The sequence below is a fragment of the Antechinus flavipes genome, chromosome 5, assembly GCF_016432865.1.
Source record: "Antechinus flavipes isolate AdamAnt ecotype Samford, QLD, Australia chromosome 5, AdamAnt_v2, whole genome shotgun sequence".
Classification (NCBI taxonomy): Eukaryota; Metazoa; Chordata; class Mammalia; order Dasyuromorphia; family Dasyuridae; genus Antechinus; species Antechinus flavipes.
Genome location: NC_067402.1, coordinates 83835800 through 83861833, shown reverse-complemented (window position 1 = coordinate 83861833; position 26034 = coordinate 83835800). Strand labels below are relative to the sequence as shown.

The following is a 26034-nucleotide window of genomic DNA, read 5'->3' as shown; positions in this document are numbered from 1 at the left end:
CAATATTTTTGTATACTTGGACCTTTTCCCTCTCACTTTTATCTCTATCAAATGTCTAAAAAGAATAATTCATACTAATCACCTTTACTTTCTTTCTATCCACTTTCTTCCTTAACTGTTTGCAATCTGTTTCCATCCCCCACTACTCTGCTAAAAAGGTCCTTTCCAAAAGGCTGTGTGGCAATACTCAGTTACAGTCATTTCTTTATGAATATGAGCTAGCAACAATGGAAGCTGACTATCTACAACTAATTTTGGGGAATATGAAACCACCTTCCAGCAGCTAGTTCTAAAAACACATACCAGAAAACCTTAATGCTATAAATTTTGTGTGCTATATGGAAATCAGACCGCTGTGTGTCAATATTATACCCATTAAACTGAACCCCTGAGCAGCTGTGCTATACACAACACTGGACTTGGAATCAGAGGTTCTCAATTCAAATCTGGCTTTTAGCACTTACTACCTGTGAGAGACTTCTGTGTTTCAGTTTTCTCATTTATAAAATGAAGGGATTCCAGATGTAAATCCTCTAATCTAAATGCTAATTCCAAAATGAAGCCTTCTCTGAATCCCTTCAAACCCAGCCTGGAAAGTAGTCTCTCCATCATCAACCTCATATTATTTTGACTAGTTCTCACCTTTGCAACTAATCACATTCTCCCTTCTAACACTTATTTGTGTACATATCTTTCTTTCCTTTTAGTTTCTAGAAGGCAATGTCTGTGCTGTATCTATGTTTGTATTATAAATAACACACAATACTTGACATATAGTTGGTTCTTAATAAGTTGTGAGTTGAATTAATCTGAATATTTATCAACAGATTTCTGATCATACAGAGCCAATCAGCCTTACTGTCCCAGGGAATTTTCTCAGAATTTTATGTCCTTAAATTTGAATAGTCTTGAATTCTTAATTATCAGAATTTAAAGAATTAGAGTTTATTTAGACAATTCCTTCTAATATTTACCTACAGATTTCTACACTCAGAAAACATGTGTTTAAATAGTTTACACATCAATTCAAACATATACACTCATGTACACATATAAACACACATATGTATACACATACATACATATAATTACTCATATATGTGAGTGTAACATTGTTTATCTTTAGCCATAAGAACAATAAGAACCAACAAGTGACAATCAAGAACATACAATAAATTTGTTTCATGTTAATGTATATATAACTTTTTAATGTTACTAATGATTTTTCATTATGAATTCAAATAAAATTTTTATTATCAGTCAAATGTTATATATTCACTTAGCAATTAAACATTTGGTCACTTTTATTTTTCATTTTAAAAAGTATTTGTGAGTCATTTCTTCCAGTGTTAGATAAAAAGGACTGAAGAAGGAAAGATTTAGAGATACATTTACAAAAGCCTACATAAAGCCCTTTTCTAAAAAGACTGGTTTTTAAACAGACTCCCCTCATAAAGGAAACAAAGAAGAATAATCCACTTTATCTCCCTTAAGAAGATGACAGATTGTATGGGCACTGGAAGAGAAATGTGTGAGGAGGTGATTAAAACAAATTTAAGGAGCATTTGAGAAACTGACAGAATTGTTGTCTAAGAATACAATATTTAATTGTATCTTATATGCAGAAAATATATCAGAAAGAAAACAAAATAGTTGTTAAATAATGATTAAACAGAGGGGTTGATCAAAATACTTTGAAATCTATTGATATAATTTTTAATTATTCGTGAATTTTATTTTGACACAGTGGAGACTTTCCTAGAAATATCTATTTGATCTAATTTACATAAATTATTTCTGGGAATCCTTTTCACCTTTAGTTAAAAGAGATTTTAAAATAAAGAGTACAAAATATCTATAAGTATTAGTTATATCCTCAAGGCAAAACACATAGCATGTAAACAATTAAAAAATTAAAAACATGCTTTTTGGTCAGAATTTATTTTTACTCGGAAAACTTTAACAAAAAACTTAATATATTTTAATATTAGAAAAAACTGGATATGTGTATACATTGATGATCACCTACTATGGTCATCTGCCAATCAATTAAACAAATAACAAATAATACAGCTAAAAGCCCTACTCATAAAATTTTGAGGCCATCAAAATCTTAATTCTAAACATGTCTAAATATCCAAATAAGCTAAAAATAATATCTTTTAAGAGTTTTAGCAGACATTTAGAATAATGTTTCTTTGTACTTTTAGTGGACTATAACATCACAACTATTATTCATTTCATTCATAAGAATGTAGCTATAAAAAAAGAATGTAGATATGATTAACACAATTTAATTCTCAATGATATATGCAATATATTGATAATATTTGACTAAGGTTTCAATGTTCCTGAAACTAATATATATTTGTATAGTTCCATTTTTCTCTTTTGTGTGAAAAATCTATCAAAAAAACATGATCTTTTCTTCTTGGAAAAAAAAAGCAAACTAGATATCATAATAGTCACTCAGTAAAATAACTCAAAATTACATAATTCTAATAATATGTCATTCATTAGCTATTGACTTGTTTTTAATGTAAACATAGAATGCTTTGACTTTTGAAGCAAAAATATCACTGCTTCAAACTATTTGCTCTAATACAACTACTATCCAAATTCATTTCAGGACTGTTTATAATTTAAAAAGTAATTATTTTAAAAGGAAAAACTCATGTTATTATTTTTCTCACTATACCTCACATTAGGTCCTAGTTACATTTCAGTCTAAACAATATTGTACTGCTAGTTGATTTCAGAGGCATATGACACTACACTGATGACCAGGATTTACTGAGAAGAAGCTCTGAAATAAAGAGAACAATTGTAAAGCTTGATATTCAGTTGTATTTAACAACTCTACCCCCTATCTCGGAGACATAACTAGATGATCAAAAATCCTCAATTATACTTAAGTACAATATCCACAACTGCCTACATTTTATCTTCTTAAATTCAAATACTCAATTCTAAAAGGTTAATATGTGAATTATTTGATAACTTTCTCTAGTTTGCCTTTCCCATAATTCTAAAATCCAGGTTTTTTTTTTTCTTTTTGCCTAGAACCTTGCTTTTTTAATACTGTGAAAAGCCTCTATGAATCTGTTTAACGTATTTATTTCTTTTCATCTATTCAGTGCCATTGGGCATAACATGTAATGCAATGCATGTTGATATTTTGCAAAGCACCACATGACTCACTGTACTCTAATGCACTCTATTAATCCTGTTTGGACAGCTGGGTCCAGGCATTTGTTAGCTGCATTTTAATTGTCCTATCTTTCTTTTCCTTTCTTCTGTTTTATTCTTTTATTTATCTCTATGGCAAACTATTCAGGAATTTCATTTGTTGGTCTTCAAAAAGTGAGTTTTGTCATTAATTTGTTTTCTTTGTATTAGCAACAGTGCACAGTGTGTGCACTTTTTTTTTTTTTCCAGAGAATCAGTTCATATTATTACCAACAGTTAATCTTAAATTACAGTGCATAAATGAATTATACTAGTGCTAAAATGGCATGGTGTGTACAATACCACAAAAGTTATTTGTGAAATGTCATAATACAAATAGTCAAATTTGATTTCCTATCACTAAACTGTATATATTTCACATTTCAGAGATAAGCACACTACAGGCAGATGTCAAAACAATGACATACTATACTTAAAAGCCAAGGTAACAGAGAAAAAAAAAAGAGAGAGAGAGAAAAGAAAGCCATATTAGCATTTAGAATAGTTCTTTGTCATGTTTATACAAAGTTTTAACTTTTACTAAAAATGAAATTATGTGTGAGAATTTTGAGCAAAACTACAAAGCTTTGAAATTTCTTGGCACAACCTACATTTTTCTCTTTTACATAAACAACAGAAGTTCTATAAAAGCTAAAAACTAAGGCACTTAATATCATTAGCAATTTTAAAATGATCAATTCATCTTAGTTACCTAATGGCATTTCCAAAAATTCCCACAAGCTAAAGATGTGTAGATCTACACATAGTTTAATCTAACATAGTTTAACTAAAGAAAAATTTTATTTAGAAATAACGTTTTGTGAAAGATTCAAGAAGGAAGCATTCTACATATTGCTTTGTAAAAGACAAGCTGATAAAGAGACTAGTTCAAATATGTGTACACAAAGGAAAATTTTTCTTTAATTAAAAATATTACTGAAAATCTCTGTAAATCCAAAAATTAAAACCACTAATGACCTGCACATTTCTATGATGGTAAAATATACCTTTAGTGAGTATTAACTTCCTGAAATTTTAATGTTTTCTGGATTTAGCTTAAATATTATTTCTTTTGTCACATACTTTTTAAAAAATGTTTCTATTATATTTTCTTCCCATTAAAGAATCTTTGGGTTTATAGTTTGTTCAATAGAGGACTGAAAAGGTGATATGGTCATGTGAAAACATTCATATAATTTGATGAGACAACATTACCATGTGAAAAATGTTTGATCTTTACTTGTTCCTTGTTCCTACCATTTCCAATTCTTTGCAGGTTAAAGTGTGATTACATAAGAAGTGAGTATAAAATAAACAAAATAATGATGATGTGTTTCAAGAAGTTATCAAGTCTTTAAGGAAAAACTTCCTAAATAAAGATCACATGTCAAAGTGTTAACCAAAGTTCTCAAAAGTAGAACGAATTTTCAGTTAAATTTTCAGTTAAACTTACCCAAGGTTCTTGACATCACAGGTAGTGCAGAACTCAAGACCAAAAGTGAAACACAATTTCCAATTATCTGTTTCAGGAAAGAAAAAAGAAGATAGTTAAATAGTAGGTGGAAGAAAAAAAATTATTAAACTTCTAGAAAATTTGTAATCTTGAATAATTTTTAATGAAAGTTTGTAATTTTAATATAGAACTGAAAAGCCAGTAAGAAACCCTTTTTCTGAGTGTACATTTAACATTACATTCTGAATTCCTAAAAGATATTTCAAAAATACCATATTAAAGCTATCACTTAACCCTATCACTTAAGAGATAAAAGAATATGATTTATGGAAGTCAGTACTGATTGTGAACTTGATGTTAATTTGAAAAAAAATTGGTGTTGATTTTTAAAAAATTACATATTCACTTAGATGTGACCTATACCAAAAAAAAAAAAAAATCAAAATAGCATCAAATATTTTCATTTCCACTAACTTTCTCATTTCTTTAACACTTATAAGACTTAACAACAAATAATCATAGGCACAAACCTACATATATTCTACAAATCAATCCCTCATTTATATCAAGCTTTGTTATTATCTTATATTTTGAAATAAAGCATATTATTAAAACAGATCTTTATATTAAAATAATCAGAAAATACTAGCATTTTCAGACAGTTAAATCAGATGTCATGCCTCTCTTAAGATAGATCTAAACATGTCTTCTAAAAAGTTTTAGCAAAATAAAATCAATACTTTTAGGCTTTCTCCAGAACTTTTCCAATAATCAAATAAAACCATCCATATGAAACATATGAAAACAACAGGAAAATGTTAATTTTTCTTCTCAATTTGTTATTACTTTAACAAAATGTTTGGACATTTTGTTTGAATTACTATGTAAGATTTTGGGTTTTTTGAAACCAGTGTCAAATTGGGAAAGTCAAATTAACTTCAGGTGGCAAAATGTAAAGAATAAGCCTTTAGTCTTATTTTAATTATTCAAATTTGAAATACTTTGTCTCTACTACTTGTAGCAACTAAGTTCTTCAGATTTCAAACAAGCTCCTGAAGTACAGTTAGCACAATCAAAGTTACTCATTAGCAATACGTTTTCATTGAGGGGTCTGGGGAGGGGGGGAGAGGAGTCCTTTCACTAACTTTTCTATAGCTGGTTAACAAGCTCTGCTATTTCAGGCGTTTTACAAGTGAATGGATGCCATCCAAACTAAACAGAGCACATCCTTTTTCCCACTCATTCAGCATTTTGAAAATCTTCCAGTTTGTGTTTGCGCAGCTTACAAACAAATACTGATCGCAGTAAATGAGCCATTCAGGGCAATTACTAAATAAAACAGTCAGTATGTCTTGGGTGGCAAATCACCACCTCAGTCTTTACCTTACCTTTGTCATAGTTGTGTCATCCTTCCTGGGAGTAAAGCTCCCAAAAAAGCGGAGGCTGTAGAAGCCAACGACCGAGGAAACCATAAGGTAACTGTGAGAATCAAGGAGAAAAGCTCTCCAAAGGAATGCAAGTTTCACTTCGGTTCTCAGCAGTCTCCAAAAAGCCTTAAGAACCAAAGGAAAAACAAAACAAAACAAAACAAAAAAACACTTCGAGTGCTTGAGAAGAATTGTGCTGGTCTATTCTCCCCCTTCCCAGGAAAGTGTCTTAGTAAACTACCAGTGTCCCAGAAAACTAGACAGAATACTTGCTAGCAGACAGAATTCCTACTTTTAAAAAGGATACAAAATCAAAATTATTTCAAGTGCTGCTCCCACAAAACCAAAAGTAGAAAGGGAAGCATTTCCTATGCCAGGCCCCTAGAAAGAAAAACATTAAACCTTTCAAAATTTCAGTGGTACAGACATTTATTTTTTCTAAATTTAATAACTTTGATACATGTTGGACTTTGATAAAAATTATTACTTTTGGGGGTAAAGAATTTTTCAAAGACAAATAAAACAGGACGTTTAGAATACAGCTTCTTCGTTTCACTCTTTAAGATTTTGAATTACTTCATAATACTTCAGACATAGCATATGTAATTCCTTTACTTATCTTGCAAGGTGCTCAAGTATTGACATACTTTTAAGAGAGAAAAAGGATTGTATTGCTATATTAGAAGAAATTGGGACTGGGAAGAGAAATCATTGAGGGGAAAATTAATAAAAACTAATATAATCCCACCATAATAGATTGCATAGTCACCTTGATACTGAAATATGTCACAACAATGATGCAATTTAAAATATGAGGCACCATGCACATTTCTTTGTGACAAACAAAAACTCCAAAAGCAAATGGGTATGTCCAATTTGTTCTTGTACTTTAAAAAAGAAAACAAATTTGCTATTCCCCAAAGCCTTCTTGAGACACAGATCAAAGGCTAAAAAAAAAGAGATATATCTCCCTGTCTTAGTTATTCAGAAAACACATGAAGAATACCTCAAAGCATATCTTCAACCATAATATAAATTTTTAAAGAAGAAGGGATTATGTCCATAATTTAAGAAGCCAGAAAACAACACCAATATTAAAAATAACAGACTAGTCAATCAAAAGAAATTCAATGTTTAAAAATGGGAAAAACTATGGAGCCAATTCAGTTTGTCAAACAAGAGAAATATTTTTAGAGATAACAAAAAGGATTGTTCATGAAAGTTTCTATACCAAGAAACTGATTAGCCTATTTGTGATTTAATAGCAACTATTAAAAATAGCTCATGGTCTTTTTATCATTATTATAAAAAAATTTTTTTTCAAGCCTCAGAATGAAATTTGAAAGTATAGCAATTCTGGGTAATGAATAAAAGGGAGTCTCTATATGAAATTCTAATGCAATAATCATACATGGAAGAGAGAGAAAAATAAAGGGAATTTGGGCCATATTATAAAACTCAATCCATATTAACAATAGGATAAAAGCTAAATGTCACATAAGCAATCAAATATAAATTTAAGACTAATAAATAAGTCATATTTGGATGTAAATACAACAGTCAGGTTTACTTAAAAATCAAGGAGTAATAATCATGACACAGACTAGGAATCTATCAGCTTTCCTTTAATCAAACCAGGGTAGAGAAGAAGGAATTTCAGGAACTATTTAAATGTTGGGGGGAAAGCAGTTCAGTTGTCTGGGAAAGGGAACATTTCAAAATTCCCATAGCATAAGTGGGACAATGTCCCTCTGCTACTCAAGAAGCTTCAGTGCCTTCCTATTGCCTTTACAATAAAATACAAACCTGATTTTGGCATAGAAAGCTCTTTGTTACACTCATGACTCTGAATTCCTACAGACTGATATCTTATTATCCCAATTTGTATCCCATTACAATATCCCACTGTCGGTGCCCTTACATAGTATTTCATATACTGCCTTTGGACCAGCTGTCCCCTTCATCTTGTTATGTTCTCCCTTTATTCTACAGTTTCTTAATATTTCTAATTCCCTTCAAAGTGCAGCCTTCTACATAAAGCCCTTCTGAATTTCCTCACAGACTTTCTGCCCCACTGGATTTATTGCTTATATATTTCCTTCTTACTTACCTATATGCATATTATTATGCTTAATTCTCCCCACCCAGAACATAAAGTCTCTAAAGGCAACTGGAGGGCTTGCTGTTTGTCCCTGGGTTCTCAGCATCCAGCTCATGCCAAACATGCAATAGAAACTCAATGAATTTTTATGAGCTGAACTGAAAATAGCAAAGCTAAGGAAAAGGCATGGAGAAGAGTGAGTTCATTCATAAACCCATTCTTCTTCAATGATTCATTGGATCCGTGACCTTAATAATGTGAGTACTTAATATCTACACTTACTCACTGATGCATACCATGTATCTAGCCTGAATGCTAGAAGCCTTCTTCTAGACCTCTGAATGTCAAGTAGGGGATAGCACAGTCAGCAGGATGTCTATCTGTAATCCTTGACGTTTTACATCTTTCTGTATTTTTTATGGTGGTGTTTACACACATCATTGGTAATATGCTAAAGATTATTTATATATAATATATATTTATATGTATAATTATATATATATGCCTTAGACATCACTCCAGTGACCTACAATGTTGGCTCTTTACAGATTATGATATTTTCTGACTTGCAATTTAGAACACTGGTAAAAAAAAACAAAAAACTGATATTCAATAGGTTTTTGTTTTATAGAGAATTCTAAAGTTTTGTTGGGGTTTTTTAAAGATATGAATCTCCCAAATGCAATCTAGCTCTCTTCCTCCTATTAACTCTAAATCCAATTCAATATTTACCTATAATGTCCATCCAAGACAGATATTGATGCATCAGCTCAGCCCCTCCATTCAGCAACCATTTATTGAGCCTATATATAATATGCAATACTTAATTTACTACTGTGTACCTGGTTCTCTCTAAGAGTACAGAAGGAACATGAAGTCTGGGAGAAATGAAATAGTCTAGAATACTTTATTGGAAAGTTTTGTGTCAAGTTAAAATAAAAAGAGGACAACAGTCAGAGATGGAGAATTTTTAATAACTAAATTTGTTTTAATAAATATTTACTGGGAATTCACTATATACAAAGTATTAGGGAACAAAAAAAACTAGTCTCTGCCCTCAAGAAGCTTACATCTCCAAGAAAGGGCTTTGAGAGTAGAAGTTAAAAGTAATCTCCCAAGACATCAGTTTCTTCATCTATAAAATGAAAGGGTTAGGGTAGATAATTCTGAGGTTTCCTCTAGCTTCCTATACTTTGCTCCTAATATAGGTTAGGAATTTCACAGTAGTGACCTCTGTCTTTAGGCTATAATAGTAGGGATGGAAGTGAAGGAGATGAAGTAGTAGTAGGATTTCAAAGTTCAAACACTAAAATGAGCAAAAAAAAAAGTACTGAGTGATTCCTTTTTAAAGCAGCCACTTATAATAATTTTAATGATACTGTTTACAAAAACACAATAGAAAAAATTGCTTATCTGAGTGATAACTGGTGGTATTAATCAGCACTCATTATATAATTATTAAAACTTCTCTACAAATAGGAAATTTTGTGGTAACCTTTATTTAGACACAAATATGTGTATGTGAATATGTATTTTGTATTAAGTATCTTCTATATCTTCCACAAAGTCTTAATAAAGACTAAAATTAGTGGCCAAGTTCTTGAAGGGACGACCATGTTGGAAAGATCCAGTAATAGACTTACTGATGCACAGCAAAGAACAAAAAAAAATTAATAAAAAAGCAAATAGAAGAAGAACACTTCTGAATACAATGTGTAGTATTTATTAGATAGGCTTTCTTGGAATGGGAAATTAATTGTGTCTTATTTTGAATCCTCTCATATTCCACTGTACACATAGCAATGATTTTTTTTCTATTTTGTACTTAAGTTTAAATAAATAAAAAATATTTTTTTAAAAAAGAAAAAGAAAAAACTAAGTTATGTTGTCTTTAAATGGCAAAATAAATTTTAGACTTTCTATCTAAATATAAGCCATATATCTGAATAAAAATGATACTTACCATTCCAATAAAAAAGTATACTGGGAAAGAGGATAATAATCATAACAGGCTATGAAAAGCTCTAATTTTTGCACAAAGAAAAAGATATTACAATTCTCAATATATTATGTTAAACAGATAAAAATTTTTTTTCAGTTTTACTCTTTGAAATACTCCAAGGACAAACCCAGGTACTTCTGTAAAATAAAAAGGTGGTGAAGTTTTACTTTACCCTCGATCCCTTTGGCATTGCAGTTTCATCAACCAAGAGGCAAAGAATGTTGCAGGCAACAAGTAGGACTGAAATAGACTGGAAATAACAAAGAGGATGTTAACTGTGGTAGAATATTATTCAATTAAGCTCATTTTCATTATAAGGCAAGACAGCTGATTTTACAGAACTTTCTTCAAGTAACATAGTAATCAGAACCCTTTGAGATAACTGGCAGATATCCATTACAAATAAAGAAATCTGAAGCTCCCAAAGATCTGAAATCTACATTTAGTTTGTGAAGAAAAACTTTTGGCATGCTGAATAAGATAGATACATTCAAACTTTTCAAGTGAGAAGATACTTTTATTGAAAAGAATGCTAGTTAACTACACTTTTACTTAAAAGTTACCTACTACAATGCATTTTAGAGCCAATCTGAAAATAAATGAATGAATGAATGAATAAGCAATATTTTGCTGTTTCCAGCCATAAAGAAATTCTTACTGTTTCAATAAGAAGAAGAACCATGACAGCAGGATACACCAAATTTCGTTCCCAGGCTGAAGCCTTTTTTCGTCTCTCTTTTCAAGAAAAGAATGAAAAAGAAATGTGATGATTCAATTTCAGTATTTACTGTAATATTTGCAGTTGATCATAGATAAAGAAATTGCTTCAGGTGTCTTTCAACCAAGTCATGGGATAGAAATCAAGAGATTTTTTCTCCCATTCAACAATTTGCCCCTGTAATGACTGATCTCTGAAAACATGTTTAAGGGCTTTTTTTAAGTCACCATATTGAAACAGAGACATGATGATTTCCTTTAAAAACTACAATTCTAAAAGCAGTATAATCTAATGCATGAGTAGATGATCCAAAACTTGTTAATCATTGGTAACTTTTCACATTTCAGCTCATATAACTGACTCAGAACTAATTCTCCTTTTCTTCAACTAAAGAGACTCATTCCTTTCCATAGAGTATAATAAATTAGTTTTCTAATTAACTTGGGAGATTAGCTAACCCAAATAACAACTGAACAGATTATTTCTTCACCAACCAAAAGAAACTTAGGACAAATTACACATTATAGCTTTTCAATTCAATAAATTTTAATCTTACCCTACCTAATCAAATCCAGGATAAGGCAATAATTAAGAAAAAGATCCATTCCCACCTCATACAAAAAAGTATTTTTATATCATAATTTTCACTAAAACAAATCCATGAATACAGATCTTTATGAAAATCTTTCAAATGCACTGATGGAAAGAAAGGTACTGTTTCTCTATATATTTTTCTATATCATTGAGTTATCCATGGCTTTTTAAGACAAAAAAGGGAGGGAGTGTTTAAATGATTTTGGAAGAACATATATGGTGAAGTAAATAAAAAGTCTCTCCCCTTCTACTCCTTCCCATTAAGGAAAATTCCTCAACTAAGTTTGTTGCATCAGAAAAAGGAATAATCACAGCCTAAGACCTAACCAAGAATTAAAGAAAGGTGACTTCTTACAACTCTCTCCTACTGCCAAGGAAAGGGCTTTAACTCAGTCAGCCAATAAACATTTATTAAGTACTATGTGACAGATGTTGTGCTAAGTGCTTGGAGATTAAAAAAATTAAGTCCCTACCCTCAAGGAGTTCACAATTCAATGGGAAGACAAAAAAACAGACATGTACAAGTTCTATGTAGAATAAATAGGAAATTATTAATAGAGGAAAGGCACCAGGGGGAGGGCAGGATATGTTTGAACTTGTACTTTAGAAAATTCCTTTGTCACTGAATGGAGCCTATAGTGGGGAGAGATTTGAGGCAAGCAGACCCACAAGCAATCTACTACTACAGTCCTGACATCAGATTATGAGAACTTGCATGAGAGTGATGGCAGTATTAAGAGTAGGGAATGTACCCAAGAAATCTTATGAAGATAAAATCTATATACTCTGGCAACAGATTAGATAAGGCAGTTACAGTAAAGCTGAGGTTGTCTTCTAGATTACCATACTGAGGAACTACACTGATGGTGTTGCCCTCTATAGTAATAGAAAAGATAGGGATGACGAGGATGGCAAAGGGAGAAAAATAATAAATTTAGCTTTTTAGACATATTGCATATAAGATATCTACTGGACATTCGTATCAAAAAGTCTGAAAGGTGAGATTGGAGGTCAGCACACAAGTAGATTTGAAAATCAGCAAAGACATAATAATTAAATCCATGGGAGCTGATGAAATCCCCAAATAAATTAGTACTTTAGAGAAGAGGCCTTGGATAGAACTCTAAGAAACCCGTGTGGTCAGAGGAAGTTATCTGGATGAGAAGGTAGCAAAGGAATCTGAGGAACAGTTCGAGGCCTCAAAAAAAAAACCTAGAGAAAAGAGAGTAAAAAGGAGATGACCAGCAGTGTCAGAGGCTGCATAGAGAAGTGAGAAAGAAGCCTGAGAAAAGGCCACTGGATTTGGCAATTAAGAGATCCCCAGTAACTTTGGAGAAAGCAATATTGAAGGAATGATGAGGTTGGAGGTCAAAAAGAGAAGGAAAGGTGAGAAAGGAGAGGCATCTATTGTAAACAGCCTATTCCCAAAAAGCAAAAGAGTTACAGAATATTAGCTAGTGAGGATGGAAGAATGAAATGAAGGTTATTTAAAGATGAAGGAGACAGAAGCATATTTGGAGCAGGCAGGGAAGTAGCTGTAGATGGTGAGGGATTTAAAATAAGCCAGACAAGAGGAATCACGGAGACAATTTGCTAGAAGAAATGGGATGGGATGGGACTGATTGCTTATCCATGTAAAAAAGGTTTGTCTTGGCAAAGAATAGGGTCACCTCTTTGTGTGAGACAGGGGTTATAGAGCAGGGGTCCTCAAACTTTTTAAATAGGGGACCATTTCACTGTCCCTCAGACTGTTGGAGGGCTGGACTATAATAAAAACAAAAACTTTGTTTTGTGGGCCTTTAAATAAAGAAACTTCATAGCCCTGGGTGAGGGGGATAATCGTCCAAAGCTGCCACATCTGGCCTGCAGGCAGTACTTTGAGGACCCCTATATATAGAGGGTCATAGTCAGTGGGGAAACTCTAGGTGAGGTATAAGACTCTTCAGTCCAGAGGGAACCTTCTAACAATGTCTGGTTTGGCCCCCATCTCCCCTAAGGGCTCTCGGCCTTCCTGAGAAGTCAGGGGATGGTGACAACCTGTGTTGTGATTAAAGCAGAGTGTTAGCACGTGGAAGTAATATCAGGTGGTAAACTACATACAATAGCAAGTTGTCTATGTGGTCCCACGTGCTCAGTGTTGGTTTTGTTACATTTTTCCACCATACTCAGGAGTCCCACCTTATCACTTCTCCACTAGGAAGGTATATTTAATCACCCCAACTTGGGAGCTCTAGAAAGCAGGACACAACAAGGGGTGAAAGAGGAGATAGTGGCAGAAGGCATTTGAGTGACACAAGATCATGAGGAGTAGAGAAGGAGCTCTGAGTCAAGGCCCCAATTTTTTCAATGAAATATAGCATAAGGTTCTCAATTGAGATGGGAGGGGGAAGGGAATTATGTGAAGTTTGAAAAGAGATGAAAAAGATTTAGAAATGCCCCTGTGGAGAGTGGAATAATAAGTTGATAGGGAAGCTATGGCAGGATCACCTAGCAGTAGTAAAAGCTCAGTTGAGGTTTCATAACATAAATCTGCAGCAGACTCAGTCAGAAAAGTTGTAGGGTTTTCTCCAACTTTGTTCATCAGGTTATGTGTAGGAACAAATGCTACAAATGGTGGGAGTCCTCCAAATAGAGCACAAGCACTGATGTGACAAAGGAGCCAGAAATTAAAAAAAGGACAGGGTGGAGCTGAATTAATCCGGGCAGGGTCAAGATGAGGAAAAGAAGAGGGACTGGGAGAGATCATGGTGTGGGCAGAGGAGAGTTTGTATGGGAAAGCAGGAGGAGAAAGGGAAGCCACGAGATAAGGGTAGATGAGGGGGCTTCAGAGGTCTTGAGTCTACCACGGAAGCATTTGTGAGTGATGGCAATATCAGGGACTATCCTTCTTTGTGTGTGGCCAAAATAGGATGTAGGCCTAGGAAATGGGGAGGTCAAGGAACTCGGCAATTGGGTGTTGGAAGGCATTTCAACATGTACATATCGTCCACTGCTAGGAGAGCACAAGTCAAGAAGAGAGACTACAGTACAAATATTGAAGTCCTTGGAGAAGGAAGAGAGTCCTGAAGGTCTGTAGACAATAGCTAGTAGGACTTTGGGTAGAAAATGTGGATTGTATGAACCTCAAAAGAAGCAAAGATTATTGAGTCATGGGGGCAGGGAGAGAACCCAGAAGTCTTGATGGGGAGCAAGGAGCATTCAATAATTTCCCCACCTCAATTTCTGAGCCTAGAGGAACAGAGGAAGAGGAGAGGGTAGCCAAGGAGGGGATGTCATTGCATAAGTCAAAAGATAGAAAAAATCGAAGAGGAAAAGATTTTAAGATAAAGGCAATTCTGTTGCCTATATACAAGCAATTCAAAGGACATGTTGGAAGGACAAGTAGTTGAGATTTGGTGGTGAAAGGATTAAAGAGGATAGGAATAATGAATCAGGTAATAGGAAATGGGTTTTGAATGATTACATAAATGTGTTCAAAATTACCAAAATGGACAGAGTATGACCAAGTATGAATTGCATTCAGTCATTTTTCCAGTCGTGTCCAACTCTTCATTGACCCCATTTGGGGTTTTCTTGGCAAAGATACTGAAGTGGTTTACCATTTTCTTTTCCAGCTCATTTTAGAGATGAGGAAATTGAAGCAAACAGATTAAGTGACTTACCACTTAGGGTCAAGCAGCTAGAAAGTGTCAAAGGCCAAATGTGAGTTGAGGGAGATGAGTCTTCCTGACTCAAGGCCCAGTCCTGTCCCCTGCATCACCTAGCTGGCATCTTATATGAATATGCTAACCATTAAATGGAAGACAACTTTCCCCTTTCCCAAAGGGGCTGGACCAGGTATGAGATTAATTACAGCATGATATCTCTCTTCTTCTCTTCCCTCTACTGGGAATGGGAGGCAGCAGCAGAAGATGTAATTCCCACTTGCAGACACCTTTCCTCTTCCTTTTTCATCAGGGGACATACCCAGCAGGAAATGGAAGAACATAGCATTTTACCTATGCTCTTCTCATGAAAGGCTGGGGATCAGGTAAATTCAAAAAGAAATCCAAGTCTTGCTACACAGGGGGAGGTCACCTAATCATGTTGTGATCCATGAAACCTTTCCTCTTCCCCTTTTCTCAAGTAAAGCTATTCAAAGCAGGAGGGAAAAACCTTGGTGCCCATTTTGAAAAAGAAGGTAACAACAAAAGAAAAGACCCTAATTAAGTGTGATGCAGTAAGAGAAAGGGATTCAAGACAAAGAAGACCCACCTAAAGCAAAGTAAACGTCTTCAATTTGGTCTAATCCCCAGTATATGGGGAAACCTAGATTTACCTTTTGAGGTCTCAGTAACTGCTGAGATATCTCTCTGCACATGTCTACATCTAATCAATTGGCCATCTGGACATTTTGGCCATCTGGAAAAGCTAACTATTAGGAATTATATACAAAAAATTACTAAAATATGCATGCCCTCTGACCTAGAAGTACTCAAAAGAAATCAAGAAAAAAGGAAAAAGTCCTGTAGATATGCAAATATTTATAATTACTCTTTTATAGTGGTGAAAAAAACAACTGTAAACTAAAAAGATGTCCATCAGTCGGGCATAGATGAACAAATTACAATATTTAAATGGGTTGGAATATTGTTGTTCTGTAAGAAGTAAGGAAATTAGTAATTTCAAAGAAACACAGAAAGACACATGTTAATTTCTTCTCTGGTTCTCAATTTCTTCATCTATAGATTGCACTTAATTTAGCTAATATCTAAGTTTAATCCTCATTTTTGGCTTGTTAGGTTTTTTAAGCTTAAATAGGGAAATAATGGCTAACTATTCAATAGTAAAAGGCATAAAGCCATTTAGAAAATATTTTACTATTATATCAATTACATAGTCTAACCAGCACACAACCTTAGTGCAGCTACAGAAAACGTAAAAACCCATAAAGAAATTCCTGTCAATACAACAAAAGTTAAAATAGATGCAAATAAAGATCTGCTGAAGAATATCTTTCAATTACTCAAAACTAAATTACATACTGGCTTCAAAGATAAGCAGGACATGCTGCTTTACACCTGTTGTTTTCTCAGTTGATCCTCACAACAAAAAAGTTCTAGATTCACCAGACTCTTGGGCTCTAATCTATAAACATAAAAGCCCTGTTCTCCTGGAAACCTGATAGTATAGGTAGGGACTGGAAATAAGTTTAGAAAAACAAAGTCCAATTTTTATCTACCATAATATTTAAAACATTTCAAAGAATAGAAATACCATTTCTTCTACTTTTTCAATTAAAAAGTGACAAATAACTATTTTAATATTGTAATTTTACCTATAAGCTATATAACTCAATAATGTTAGTTGGGGAGCAATGCTGTAATATTCAAAGTCAGAGACTCTGGCTTGAATAGAACATAAGTTCCTTGAGAACAGTAACAGTTTTATTTCTATCTTTGTAACCATAAATCTATGATAGTTCCTGAAACACAGAAGTACGAAATAAATGTTTCTTGACTACCTAAGTTTTAATTCTGTCATTTTCTTAAGTAAAGTCTAGTGTAATCCTTTTAGACCTTAGTTCCATTATCTGTAAAAATGACTTTGAAAAGATACACTAAATCACCTATAGGCTATGATGCTAATAATCAAAATAAGTAGTAGTATGAGGAGTCACTGTTTACTAGTGCCCTCCTGAGAAGATACTACTGAAAAGCAATTCAATTATTTCAAGATCACATCTTCCATTTATATTTCTAATCTGACATCCTATATTCTTCTCCTTGACTATTAGAAAATATCTTTTCAGTAAAATGCATGCATACATACATTATATACATTATGTGTGAGAGCGTGTGTGTGTGTGTGTGTGTGTGTGTGTGTGTGTGTGTGTTAGAAATCTTTTCCCCACCAAAAGGATGTTAACTTGCCCATAAATCTAAAGGGAGGCAAGAATAACATGCAAGAATAATACAGGGCACTAGAATAACGAGAGAGGGGAATTGGGAACTGTTGGGAGAAGTCATTTCACTCTTCTCTGCCAATCAACTACATGTAATTACAACTGATCCTAGAAAACAATGACTTTGGGTGTTGCCATCATTACATTGTTGTTGTAGTTTATTCTGTTTTCAAAAAGCACCATGACATTAGGGAGGTGATGGCATGACGTGCAAGTGAGTTGGATTTATAGAAGGGAGGGCTGTGCAAGGTCACCTGCCTTATTTTTCCCTCCAGAGCCACCTGGTCCAGTGGCCAGATACAAACTAGGACGACTGAAAATGGTCCTAGATGCAGTGGGAAACATTGGCCTTTTTAAGCTAGAGTCTTCAACAGGTGTCTCAGTCTGATTGAGACTGCACCCAATCAGTGATTAAGGATAGGGAGCAAATGAGGCAAAGGATCTCTTTCACCTACCACAAAAAAAATCTACTTAAGTAAATAAATGAATGAATCTGGGAGGGAAGACCCTTAGGGGTTTCCACTGCATCCAGCTGGGATAGAAGGGAAGAGAAGGTTATTGGACTTGAGTAGATTAAAGAACTAGGAGATAAGGACATGTGATGTAGCAATCCCCCGTCCCACTGTCCTTCTAGTCTAGGAGGCAGCATAGCAAACTAGAAAGGGAGCTAGATGCAGAGTAAGCCCTGGATTTAAGTCTCTTTTCTCATTTTCCTAGCTGTATCAGAAGACAAGTTATTTAATTTCAGTTTCATCAACTAGAAAACAGTAATTACATTTTACTCCTACCTTATAGGGATCATACAATAAATTTATTCTATCCTAACAACATAAGTTTTTACCACATTGCATTTTCCCAAAATATTCTTCTTGGTAATTGCCTCTGTTCTTCCTAACACTTGATATGCAAAACTTTTTTGAGAATATTTATCCTTTTTATAGTTAATTAAACAGCACTATTGTTAACTTCAGATTTCCTGCATGAATTATCAAGGCAATTCAAGTTTACATCCCCTAAATGTCATCCAGAAAGGTTAATATTAGAAAGTCAAACAGGGAAGGAGCTGAATTCAAAATCTAAGACAATATGCTTGTCCATGTATCTTTCATTCTCTCAAGTATCAAATACAAATATGGGATACTGTACTAATCATCATTTTAAAAATTTTTTCTATTTTTATCTTCAATCATTCCTCATTGTTTCCCAACCAAAATCCCATCTTTTAGAAAAAGTCTTTCCCAAACCCCCTTAATTCCAGTGCTTTCCCTATTATTTCCTTTTTATCCTGTATATAACTTGCTTTGTATTTATTTGTTTGTAAATTGTCTTCCCAATTAGATTGTTGCTCTCCTTGAGGACAGGGACTGTCTTTTGTCTGTTTTTACAACCCTACTGCTCACCACAAAATAAGTGCTTAATAAATATTGGTTGATTGATTGGTTCAATATATGACAATATATTAAAATAAGTTAAAATCAAACATTTAAAACTTTTCTCTGGGTAAAGAAAACAAAATTCCACACTAGGAAAACCGTAAGACATATAAAAAGTCTATTTGCTATAGCTCAGAGGTATGAAAATGACTTCTACTTCTAGTAGCCATTTGATTTTAACACACATATTCCATATCTAAAAATACCTTGGTATTACGACAATGTACTGCAGACAGCCTCAAATTAACAATTAAAAAATATTTCCAGGTTGAATAATATAATGAACCTTTCCCTTCCCTCTCCTCAGCATGACCCATGCTCCATCCTTCTTTCCCCTGCATTAACCTTTCTTTGGTTAATATATATTTAGATACTATATCCTGTAGCTCTATAAAAATCTTAGCTAATTTAAAAAGTTACCTCAGCTCTAAAATCCATGCTGATAAAAAAAGAAATGATCTACCTTGGAAGGTCTGTGAAAATATAGAAACACTTAAACACTGTTAATGGAGCTGAAAATTACTCTAACCATGGGACAGCAAGGGGGCTCTCCAACCCTAAAGTCAGGAGGACCTGAGTTCAAATCTGGTCTCAGACATTTAATACTTCCTAGTTGTGTGACCTTGGGCAAGTCACTTAACTTCAATTGCCTCAGCAAAAAAAAAAAAAAAAAAAAATTACTCTAACCATTCTAGAAAACAATTGAGAACTATGTGAAAAATCACTGTTTAGAATTTGTAGAATACAATATTCTCGTGCATATTCCATGGAGGTAACCAAAATAAAGGACACATATGAGTCAAAATATCCATAGTAGCATTTGTTTTTGCAGTAACAAAAAATTATAAACAAAGTGGTAACCATCAGTTGGGAAATGACTAAAGCAAGCTGCAGAATATAGTTCAAAACAACAAATATGAAGAATTCAGAAAAAATACTGGAATACATGTAGAAATTAGGCAAAGTAAAACAAACTGAACCAAAAGAACAATATTTAGCAATGATGCCAACGAACACAACACTAAAAGGAATTTAATTTCCTGTGATTTGGTAATTTCAAATCACAAGAATCAGGCTTGGTCTTAGAAAAGAAATATGGAAACACATTTCCTTCTTAGTTTGGCAGAAAATTATAAGAATAGATATAGCATACAGCACAAATTCATCTCACCATTCCCCCAAAAAATCATTTGACATCTTTGGTCAGGATGATAGCTTTTAACATTCCATAAATTTTTAACTTTTTATTTTTTATCCAAATAATACTCTTCATTAAGATGCGATAACAAGCCAATAGGTGATAACAAGCAAAAGTTAAATACCTAATTTTGACTTCATTGCCTTCACATTGTCAAGTTCTTTTTCCAGTTCCATTACATTATACTCCACTGAAGAAGATAACCCTGTTCAAAAAAGTAATATTTTAGAAAAACACCAAAATAAACAAATGAAAAACATAAGATCATCCTTTGAAACAACACCACAAAGTATATAGTGCTTATATTCAATTAAAATCAATTGTAAAATATTTCAAATGCTGTTAGGTTCCTCCACATCTTGATTTCAGAATAAATACAAGATTATTTAGGAAAAATATATATATATATTTTAGCATTTTAACCTAACTTCTAAATATATTATTCCTACTAAGTCTGTATGTGTCCAAGAAAATATCACCTCTTTATTGGAACTTACTTCTATGTACTATTTTTAAAATTTCTTATTTTTATACTAAGAACATTAAAACTAGAAATAGTGCTTCAGAAAACATGTAACTAATCATTAATGAATAATTGTTATTTAATATAAGTGTTGTTCACTATTTATTAAGCAAGATTTTGTAAAACAGTAACTAATACACACAAGTGTATGAATTCTTTTATTATGTCATATTACTATATAATAACATTGCTTTATATATTATATTACTATAAAACTGGGTACTTTATCTTTAAATGAATTTTAATAGGGATACTTCATTCCATTACCTAGAACTTTTCTAGAATAGATTCTTAATGGAAAAGCTAAAACATGATGTCTGAAATGAAGTTAAGATAATGTGATCTATACTATTTTAGTAATAAATACATTTTCTTGCATTCTAGTTATTTAAAACTTCATGGTAACTTTTTACTTTAGGAAGAAGCATGCATGACACTATGGCCAGAATACTAGATCTGAAGGTAGAAGAAATGGATTCCAATTCTAGCACTTCCACTTGTTACTATGTAACTTTAGGCAAATTATCTCACTTTACTAGGACTTCAACTGTAAAGTGAGTGGATTCAACTGAATTAATTCTTTAAATGCTACCTAGTAGCAGGAAGAATACAGAGAGGCTTGGAGAGACTTATATGAACTGATGCTAAGTTACATGAGCAGAACCAGGAGACCATTATATACCTCAACAATGATACTGTATGAGGATGTATTCTGAAGGAAGTGGATTTCTTTGACAAAGAGATCTAACTCAGGTCCAACTGATCAATGATGGACAAAAGCAGCTACACCCAGAGAAAGAACACTGGGAAATGAATGTAAACTGTTTGCATTTTTGTTTTTCTTCCCAGGTTATTTATACCTTCTGAATCCAATTCTCCCTGTGCAACAAGACAACAGTTCAGTTCTGCACACATATATTGTATCTAGGATATACTGTAACCTATTTAACATATAAAGGACTGCTTGCCATCTCGGGGAGGGGGTGGAGGGAGGGAGAGGAAAAATTGGAACAGAAGTGAGTGCAAGGGATAATGTTGTAAAAAATTACCCTGGCATGGGTTCTGTCAATAAAAAGTTATCAAAAAATAAAAAAAATAAAAAGATGCCACCTAATTTTAAATCTATAATTCTTTGAATTTGAGATTAATTAGAAAAATCAATTATCCAACCATAATGGAAATACTATGACTATAAAATCCAAATACAGAAATCATTCCCTGTATTTTATAGACAAAGTCTCCAATATAATAAAGATTAAGAAAAACCTAGGGAGTTATGTATGGCTTTTGAAAGGAATTCGCTTTGATCATCTGAATGAGTGAATCAAATTATATTTATTTATAATATATTCCTATCAAGAAATTATGTGAAAACATGCAAATAACTTTCACATATGATCCTAAATCATATGTTAGACCACATGTAAACATAGGGAAGGCCAAATATGATTTTTTTTAAGGATAACACTTAAAAGAGATCATTTTTGAAGCACTAATTTTGAAAGGCATTCATGTTCCAGGCACAAAAGAGGAAGTTTATAAACTAAATTAATATAAAATTTTCATTTAATATTATTTTATCTTTTCAAGCAAATTCTGCTTTTTAAAAATAGTCAATTTCTCACAGCATAATACTTAACACTAAAAGCAACAGTTATGAGTATTACATATTACTTCACTTCATTAGAAAAACGATTTTGTTTGGTAGAATTTTGACTTAAAATTGCTAATAAACAAATAAGAAAATGGTAAAATGTATATAAAAAAAAGATGAGACAAACTAGATTTAAGCATCATATCGTAATTACATTATTTCAAAATGCACCTAAAAAATCCAATGTCAGCATTGTCTAGCCAATAAGTCAAATTGGTAGACAAAACCTGTATGGACTAGTCATGAAAAATTAGAAGGGATTCTCCAAGAAAACCACAAAGCAGCTCATTTAAGGTCAATTTAACGGTATTATTCTGTTTTTCTTCCAGCCCCGACATAAGATTTCACTACCTCAAAGGAAACTGTAAGAGTATCTATTTGCATTCCCCTAGGTGATTGGCAGTTCAACACCAATTAGTTCAAAATTACACTGTTACTAGCGTGCAATAAAAACAACACCTTTCATCTTTCTTACACAGGTAAGAATACCTTCAGAGCCAATAACTTTGATCAAGTAAGTATTTTTGATCCTGCCCCACCCGTCTCTTTGGATTCAGGAAAACTAATAGCTAACAGCAACTTTTCCCAGCTTTATTCTTCAGCTAAAAGACTGATGTGGGTATTGAAAATATTTCTGCTTCCAAGATATTTTAATTTCCCAAGGTCCAATATTTCTTGAAAAAATGAAAGTGCTTTCAAACTGATATTGTTCAACCATTATACTGTCTATAAAATAATATAACTTTTTATTTTATACTATAACTTCCCATTGCACATTATGGTTAATATTTTTTAAAAGTGTCAGTTGAACACTAACATATACAATGCTAATCTAAACAAAGAAAGACTAGGGAGAAATGTGTGAGCAATTTGTTAAGACAACTCTAAACAACCAAATAAGGAGTTCCTAACCTTTAATGTTTCATGGACCCCTTTAGTAGTTCTGGTGAAACTGATGAAATCCTTCTCAAAATAGTATTTTAAAATAATTGAAGAAAATACTAATTTCCAATTAAAGATAAGAGAAAATAAAAATTAATCTTTTTTGGACCCTTTGAAATATATATATATATATATATATCCCACCTTGGAAATCCATAGAGGAAAAGTTAAGAACTCCTGAACTAGAACCTCCCAAAAAAGAACAAACCCTTTAAAATAGAAAAGATTCTCTTCATATATGTTTGAGGTTACTGAAGTATTTTTTTTTTGGGGGGGGAAGAAGAAACAGTTCTAGGATAGAAAAGTAGAACAGGCATCCACTGTTAAAATACATTTATACATGCTAGAAGAAATTTATTTTTTAATGAAATCTTTTTATTTTATATTTTTATTTATTTTATAAGAAATCTCTTTACAAAAAGATCATGATGTCAATTCCAAAACTTTCAAATGTGGAGGATCACTTTGGTTCACTATTTTCTTCATAATACCTATTATCCAAAATGCAACAAATTTACTAAATCATCACTTAGAAAAGAATTTTCCTCAGAGTAAATGTATTATGAAACTTAGAATATTGTTTATTAGGCAAGCTTTGATAAGCATTAAAAATAAAAATCTATAAGCTATCTGAGGGCAGGAACTATCACTTTTTGTTTTTATATCCTAGCATCTACTACAGCACCAGTTATCATACTAATCAATTAATAAAGGATCTGTTGATTATACATAATGTTACATTTATATACCAGATCCTGGCTATAATTTTCATGAGGGAAGAAAATCAGGAACTGTCTTCTCTACTCCTATTCTAACATTCTAACATATTCTACATGTATTTAAGTAATGTTTTCTGTCTAGAGTAAAGGTAAGAGTTTGGAGACCCTAGCTATCATATACTAAATATAACTCAAAATAAAGTATGAAATATAAATAAATTTGAATTTTAATGAAGGCAAAAAGTATTAAACATCAATAATTTTGAAATGCAGCCATAAAAAGAGGAATTTACTTACTGTTCTTTTCTACTTAAGACATTAGCTGGTATTAGGTCTTTCACACGCATATATATATAGAAGTATACATACGTTGCCCTTCATGGGCTGAAAATATTATATGTCTTAAAGGTATCAGCAAGTAAATATGTATGTAATATTCCATCTAATTAAGTCAGTCAGTTATTATTAAATATTTATGTGCCAGAGCACCGTCAAGTGCTATGGGCACAAAAGCAAAAACATTTCTAGCCCTCAAATCTCCAATTCAAATGTGGGAGACAATGTGTAATAATTAGGTACATATAAAATGGAAAGAGTTGATAGAAGATAACTGCAAAGGGGAAAGGCATTAGCAGCTTGGAAGACTAGGAAAGAACTCCTGCAGAAGACAGGATTTGAGCCAGGCCGACTAAGAATCACAGAGGTGAAGAAGAGAAGCATGCTAGGAACGAGAGACAGCCAGTGTAAAGGCACAAAATAGAACATGGAGGCAAGTAGGACATGGAACCTGGATCAAAGATTGTGTGAAGAGGGGTAAAGTTTAAGAGGACTTTATTAACAACAATGCTATCTGAAACTCCTTGGTAATTTTCATAGATTATATAATGCCTTTACTCAAAAGATCAATATAATTTGCTGACATAATAATGTGTCCTATTACCATGCCATTAAACAAACTTCTATTAAATGCCTACTGGATACAAGGCACAGATAGGAAAAAAGACAACCACTTTCCCTCTCCCCTCAAAGAATTTATACTATAAAGCATATAAATAGATATAAAGTAATACAGGCAGTAGAAAGCACCAAAAGCTGGGTAGTTCCAAAAAAGTCTTCTCTAGGAGGTGGTTCCTAAGCCAAGGTACGAATTATATCAAGAGATTTGGTAAGAAGAGAATTCATTTTGTTCCAAATTTTCCCCTCCTTCCCAATAAAAAAAAAAGGAAGAGAATTCATGTCAAGTATCCAGATGCTCATACAAAGGATGAAGTAGGATGTGACAGGTAAAAAACACAAAGCAGCTAAAATGGGAGTTCTGAGTGAAAGTAGAATTCATAAAGGTGATCAAGAGAAAGTAAGTGTGGAATGGGAAAGGAGGGAAATGCCATGGTCAGATCTTTTTCTTGGGGAAGCTTTTTTTAAGCTTCTATAAGGAAGATGAATTAGAGGCAGGGAAATAATTAAAGAAGAATGTCCATCAGGAAGCAATTACAATAGTTGAAGTGAGAAGACATGTGGAGTTCTGGTAAGTAGAAAGGAATTGAAATGGAAGTAAAATCAAAATGACCAGATACTGGGGGCAGAGGGGCAATGATGGCAAGGGACCCAAGAGTTTGCAAACCTGAATGACTAGAAAGATGATGGTACCTTCAACAGAATTGGAATGTTGGATGGAATATGGGCATCAGAGAAAAATAAACGAGTTTCATTTTGGACATGATGTATATGAGATCCAAATGGGACATTTAGTAGCAGGGAGCTAGCAATGTTGGAATTGTATTTTAGCAGAGAAATTGCTATGCTTTGGAGTTTTTAAATTTAGAAATGACAAATGAATTCTTGGGAACTGATAAGGTCCCCAAGAGTGAGAGCAAGAGAGAGAAAAGGCCAGGGACAGAGCTTTGAAGAATACGCACACTTGCTCTTCCTCAATCTTGCACTTTCCCAATAGTTTATAAATTATTTCCTGTGCTTTAGGTTGTCTGTTCCATAGTCCTCCATCTACTAAAATCCTTCCCTTTCTTTTAGCCTTAATATAGTGACATCTCTTCTAAGAAACTTTCCCGAATTTCGTTAGTTATATTATCTCTCCTTTATC

The 26034-nt window shown here is 33.0% G+C and overlaps 1 protein-coding gene across 1 annotated transcript in view; it reads right to left on the bottom strand.

Moving 5' to 3' along the window:
* Positions 1-26034, bottom strand: part of LMBR1 (limb development membrane protein 1) — a 177891-nt gene that overhangs the window by 21665 nt on the left and 130192 nt on the right. The window contains exons 10-15 of the mRNA XM_051962658.1: positions 20223-20303; positions 10870-10946; positions 10384-10461; positions 6416-6489; positions 6070-6160; positions 4682-4748 (exon numbers count right to left, since the gene is read on the bottom strand). Coding sequence (XP_051818618.1) covers positions 4682-4748; positions 6070-6160; positions 6416-6489; positions 10384-10461; positions 10870-10946; positions 20223-20303 — 468 coding nt within the window. The remainder of the gene's footprint in view (positions 1-4681; positions 4749-6069; positions 6161-6415; positions 6490-10383; positions 10462-10869; positions 10947-20222; positions 20304-26034) is intronic.